We start from the raw sequence: 6240 nt of genomic DNA on the forward strand, positions 1-6240 counted from the left end.
TGTGTTGTGACCAGGAAGTGAGTTGATGAGGTGTCTGTCATTTCGGGTGCTAATGGGGGACATGTAATCACTGGTTTCCAGCAAGAGGGAAGAAGGACCCTAGGCCGTCCCTTCCCCTCTGGCGAGAACCCTGGGCCAGAAGGCCTTGCAGTGGGCGGGGCGCGGATCTCTGTCTCTTCTTCATTCTTCCTCTTTGCACTCGGCCCGGCCATCAGTTCCTCTTCCCTCTGAGTCAAGGGGTGCAGAGCCTGAGGGAGCAGCCAGAGACCACAAGGGATCCACAGAGGGTGCAGCCACTCCGGCCTCTGCATCCAGGTGAGAGCCCTCCCACACCGCTGAGAAGAGACTGGGCAGGTGGGAAAGAGGTGCCAGAACACGGCTCTGTGCGAGGGCCGGAACCCAGAGCTGCAGACCTTTCAGCAGAGCCCATCCCACCTATCCCGAGATTTTGGGTGCCCGCAGTTCTGGGAGAAACAGTTGAGGGGGCAGTGGCAGGGCCCTTTCCACTGCAACTGCTCATTTGCATATGGTCCCATCTTGACCAATGAGGGCGCCCGAAATGTTGGGGAAGTGGACTAATCCAGAAAGGCTTCGTCTGGGAAATGAGGAAAGGGCTGACCTTTAGGCCAGGTGCTGCGGGTTAGGCACCCATTCTCCAGAAAGGGAGACTGAGGCTTAGACGAGCCCTGAACCACCTGGTGAGGGTTTTACTCAGAAGCAGTCTGAGCTGTAAAAAAATGATAATAAACGCAGGCAGTGGCAACGAGGGTGACCACAGGACTGAGGTTGGGCTTGGGTTCCGGTGTCTCTGCCTAGGTCGCTTGAATGGGGGGCGCCCTGGTGTGGGTGCTGTTGTTGCCGCTGCTGCTACAGGATGCAAGGACCCAGGAATATTCCTGCGCGCTGTTCTCGGGGAACGTGGACTGGACCAAGGAGTTCCAGGACATGTGCCTGAATTTCAGTAAGAAGGGCCTGAGCCTGCCCCGGAACCAGTCTCTGCTGGCCAGCAAAGTGATCTCCCTGGACCTGTCTGCAAATGGCCTACGTGAGCTCCCGCCAGTCTTCTTCGCGAACCTGGGGACGCTGCAGATTCTGGATGTCACAGGCAACGTACTGGACCATGTGGATGGTGCGCTGGCTGCACGCTGTAACCTGGACCTGAAAGCCAACTGCCGCTGTAGCCTAGAGGTCTGGCACAAGGTCCGGAGTGACAACTGCTCTGGCCAGCTGCCCCTGCAGTGCCTGGACGTGGCCATGGGTGCCTGGCGCAACCTCTCCGCCTTCCTGGAGGCCAGCTGTGCCCCCCGCTTGGCCCCGAGCACCATCGGGGGGCTGGTAGCCGGTGGATGCCTGCTTCTTGGGCTGGCCATCTCTGGGCCCATGGTGGCCTGGAGGCTCCGGAGGTGCCGGGTGGCCAGTAGCCACGGCCTGGGAAAAGCCCAGGCCACCAAAGATGATTCCAGGCCCCACTGGGGCTGGCAGCCACAGTACAGCAGTCAGGGCCTCAACCCCAAGTCCCCAGTGGTCACCCTGTCCAGCTCCCACACTTCTGACTATGAGAACATGTTTTTGGGCCAGCAGGCTGCTGGGCCTGGCTTCCAGGAGCACGACTTGGCCAAACATGGGTGAGTGACCCCACACTTCCACCTCTAGTGAGGCAAAAGTAGAGGCAAGAAACAAACTTCAATTCCCAGTCCTGCTCATCCCCCTACAATGACTTTTGTGTTCAGAGTAATCCCATCCCATATCCTATGGGCTCTGCTTGTAAAATGCCACTTTAGGTTACTGGTATCTATCAGTCATTCACACTTTAGAATGAATTACTCTGACTGATAGATACCAGTAACCTAAAGTGGCATTTTATAAGCAGAGCCCATAGGATATGGGGTGGGATTAGGATGTTCTGGAAGTATCCTCCTAGGGTGCTTAAGTGCTAGGACTAGACAGCTGGCGTTCAAATCCCTACTCTGCTTCTTACAGGCTGTGTGATCTTGGGCAAGTAGCTTCAGCTCTCTGGGCTTAGTTTCCTCATCTCTAAAATGGGGATAGCAAGAGCCCCTGCCTTGTAGTGTTGAAGGTAAGAATGAAGCGAGTTTATGTATATGGGACAAGTTTCCGCCTTCATGACCCACAAACCCTGTCCTGGCTGCCAAGAGCAGGGGGAGAGGAGGCAGGTGCTCTAGGCAGAGGAGCTCTGTGGTCAGCAGTAGGCCAGCCTGGCCTCAAACCCCGTGTAACCCAGGGCTGTCTCTGAAACTCTGTTAATGCCTCCACAAAATGGGTACAGCTTCCCACCCTACGCTGACTCACAAGACATACCAAAGAAGTCGTCTATGTCCCTCTCCCCACCAGAAAACTGTGCCAACTCTAGATGTTTTGCTGTGCTTAAAAAGATGAGCACTACTTTTCATGGTTGGTTCAGAGAGTGGAGAGAATTTCCAGTGTGAGGACCAGCAAGCGCAAAGTCCTGGATGTGGGAGATAACAAAGAATCTGATGTCAGTGGCTTTGAGAAGGGAAACAGGAGAGTTTATGTGTTCTGAGTAATTCATACTGAAGTGTGAACCACTGATAGGCACCACTTAAACAAAGAAAGTTTTAACAAGTGGCGCCAATAGGATGCCCTTGACACACAGGGGATACCAAAGAGGTCATCTGTGCCCCTAACGACGTCCCAACACCTCTGGACAATTTTGTTGGGCTTGGGAGAAACTCGACTTTTTCTGATTGGATCAGGGAATGGAAATAAATTCAGGTTTTCAGGCCAGCAGGGGAAAGGCCAGGAGGTGGGAGAGACAAGGAATTGAATGTGAAGGAGTTTTGTAAAGGCGAGACATGAGGGCTGAGGCTGGAGGAGCCTGGGAGGATCCAAGCAGGAAGGGGACATGGACATGGCTGTGTTTGGACATCAGAATCCACATGGGGAGGCAGGGAAGCCGGTAGAGGTTGTTGATGGGAAAGAAAGGAGGGTATATGCAAAGCAGATGCAAATATGAATTGAAAGCAGAAGTGATCTGTGGTCAGCAATTGAAGGCCCTGGGCTCACTAAGGCAGCAGCCTGTGTTTTGGATGGTTGCTCACAAAGCCACAAGACCAGCCTTACTCATGTTTTCAAACTCCGAAATCACTCTGCTTAGAATTGGATGTGTCATTTCCATTCTACATTTGATTGTTGTGAAAACAGAGGCCTAGGGAGGCAAAGGAATGACTTGCCTAATATTAGATAGTGAGGCAAATGGAGAGACAAATAAACCCTGACTTCCGGTCCTGCCCACCCACCTACTATAGCTGTGGTGTTCAAAGTAATTCATACTGAAGTGTGAATGACTGGTAGCTATCACTTACCCAAAGTGGTATTTTACAAGCAGAGCCAATAGGGTATGGGGTGAGGTTAGGATGTTCTGGAGGCAGGAAAGTTCTTGTCTGGAGCTTTGCCTACTATAGCTAGAAATCCGAAGGAGCTACCACTGTCCTGACCACTTCTGTGGATGCAAAACCACTTCCCCCAAGTCACACAGCCTAGTGGTACTTGCAGGTCATAATTTATTTTTATACCAGAGTCATAAAGTCAGTTACTTCAAGGTATCTATGAGCACGTTTCCCACTACACGGGCGGCCACTGCTTGGCTCCAGCCACTTGTGTTCATCTGGCAGCTGTGGGCAGAGCTTCTGGTTTTTCAAGAGGAAACCAAAGTCTAGATTTTAATGGAAAAAACGGCAACTATTTTAACTTTAAGGACGGGAAAAAAATCTTGTATGGGGTGAAGGTCCTCGGACTTTTGCATTACAATGCTGATTCTACAGAATCTTCCCTCCATCACTGTCACTCCTTCTTTGGAGGAAGGTGGGCTGCCCTGCGTCACATTTCCCCACTCCGTAAATATTAGGGGAGGTGGCTCCCACGTTGAACTTTCTTGGCCTCTCAGAGCTGATGTCCCTGCCCCTTGAATCCCCCCTCTCTGTCTGTCTGTCCCCACAGGGGTCACTCGCCAGAGGATGACCTCTACATGAACTACGAGGGCATCAGCCAGACTTCCCAGCCCATCTACTGCAACCTGGCGTCGCTGGGCCAGGCCCCTCTGGACGAAGAGGAGTATGTGGTCTCCGGGCGCTGAGCCTGTGACATCTGGATTTCTCCCTGCCCCTCCTAGTCTCTGCTGGGTGACTCGGAGAGTTCTGGCTCTTCTCTGGCATCAGTCTCCCCATCTGAGGATTGAGGACGTAGAGGGACCACCCTTATGGCCCCAGAGAGGCTCTGCAACCCCGTCTCCAGGCTTCACTCTACTCCTTGGCCCTCTGCTAGGTCAGAAGGCGAAGAGGGAGATCCGGGCGAGGGGACTGGAGGGATGATGTGTGAACCTAGCCATCACCCTTCTGTCTGCATGCAGGTGACACTCAATAAACACTGGGGGGTGAATGAGAATGCTGGCTCAGGAAGAGTGGATTCCTCACGGCGGAGGGGATTTCCTGACTTCCCACCCTGCTCCCTTCTCTCTGCCCCATCTTCAGGAGTAATTGTTGGATGCTGTCAAGTCGATTCCAACTCAGCAACCCTACAGGACAGAGTAGAACTGCCACCAAAGGGTTTCCTAGGCTGTAATCTTTATGGGAGTAGATCGCCACGTCTTTTCTCCCAAGGAGCTGCTGGTGGGTACAAACCGCCAACCTTTCGGTTAGCAGCTGAGCACTTAACCATTGTGCCACCAAGACTCCTTCCAGGATTCCCTATAACCCACAAATCAGCTGTATCCTTCCCCTGCTCACACACCGTTCATGGCTCCCAATTGCCCCCAGACCCTCAGCCTGGGGCTTGGGGCTGTCCTGATCCAGTCTTGCCTGCCACACCCTTCTCTCCCATCCCTCTGCCCTGAACCTGCCCAAACTAAGCCCATCTCCTTCCTGAAGCTTCCTTTGCCCATGCCTTTCCTTTCACCAGAATGCCATCCCCTTCCACTTGTTCTGTCTCTTAGAACTTCAACAGACTATGGGCTGAGCATCAGGAGGCATGGGTCCAAGTCCTGACTCTGACACTAATTCTCTGAGGCTCGGTTTTCCCATCTGTGAAACAGGTTAATTAGAGGCAGTCTCTCAGGCCATTTTAGCTCTAATATTCTGAGAAAACTTGACTCATCCTTTAAGGCCCAGGTGCCATCCCACCTCCTCTGAGAAGCCTTCCTTGGTTCCTTCCCTAGCCAGATTTCATCACTCCCAGAGTTCGAGTATTTCAGAATTTGTTCAAACTCTTGCTTCAACTGGATTCCCTGTCAGCTGGTCCCAGGCCTGGCCCCCCAACAGAGCCCCCAATCAGGGGAGACATAACTTGACATAGAGACACTGAGTTCTGGGAGGTTAAGGCTGGGCTGGAGGGAGGGATGGGGCTGGGGTCCCCACAAGGAGCTGGCTGAAGGATTTTGAAGACGACTGCATGGAAAAGGGGAATCTGTAGTGGGTTTTGAAGGATGAATAGGAGTTTGAGAAGTGGAGAGAAAATGGAATACTGGTCAGGGCACCAGCTCCTGCAAGAGTCTGTAGGTGTGAGAAGGCACATGCCCAGCAAAGGCAGCAGCAGATGTTTGGGGGGAGGTTCAGTGAGGCATCTGCTGGCTTTTGTGTGATCCTGGTTTGAGTTTAATTTTGGGGCCCCCTGGGGTTGCCCAACACATGGGAGCGATGCAGTACGGGAGAGGAACTTATGAGGGGGACCTTTACCTTCATTCCACCCCAATGGCCCTACCCTGGTCCTAACCCCAGCTCCACTCCTTCCCGACAGTCCCTCCACCTCCCAGCATAAATCAGATCATGTTCCTCCCTAGCTCACATGCCCTCCCTGGCTCCCCATTGATTTACATCAATCCCACAGCCCTCACCGCCATCCATGACGCCAGGTGTGTTTCGGCCCCTGTCCACCTCTATGGGCCCATTTTTGACAGTTTTGCCACTGCACACTGAGCTTGATTTCACCTCAGGGCCTTTGCACCTATGGTTCTTGTGTGTCTTGTTACTGTTGTGTCCTGAATACCCAGCCAGGGCCTGGCACACAGTGGGTGCTCAGTCGGGGGCATCTGCAGTCGTTCAAGTTGCCCTCTGGGCAGTGGCATTTGCAGGGGACACCCTTCACCCCTGAAAATGGGTCTTCTGCCTCTCCAACCCCCACCACAGTTCCGAGAGTTCCTAAGGGTGGACAGGAAGGTGGCTGTGGGGAGGGCGGTGTGGGGAGGGCGGTGGGGTTGCCACATCTCAG

At 53.3% G+C, this 6240-nt stretch overlaps 1 protein-coding gene across 1 annotated transcript; it reads left to right on the plus strand.

The window, feature by feature from the left end:
- Positions 1-256: 256 nt before the first annotated feature.
- On the plus strand, positions 257-4557 carry LRRC25 (leucine rich repeat containing 25). The gene is made up of 3 exons (XM_004384497.2): positions 257-315; positions 817-1625; positions 3979-4557. Exons 2-3 carry the CDS (start codon positions 826-828, stop codon positions 4112-4114), a joined length of 936 nt encoding a protein of 311 aa, XP_004384554.1. The 5' UTR covers positions 257-315; positions 817-825; the 3' UTR covers positions 4115-4557.
- Positions 4558-6240: the final 1683 nt, after the last annotated feature.

This window comes from Trichechus manatus, unplaced genomic scaffold (assembly GCF_000243295.1).
Source record: "Trichechus manatus latirostris isolate Lorelei unplaced genomic scaffold, TriManLat1.0 scaffold00122, whole genome shotgun sequence".
Lineage (NCBI taxonomy): Eukaryota > Metazoa > Chordata > Mammalia > Sirenia > Trichechidae > Trichechus > Trichechus manatus.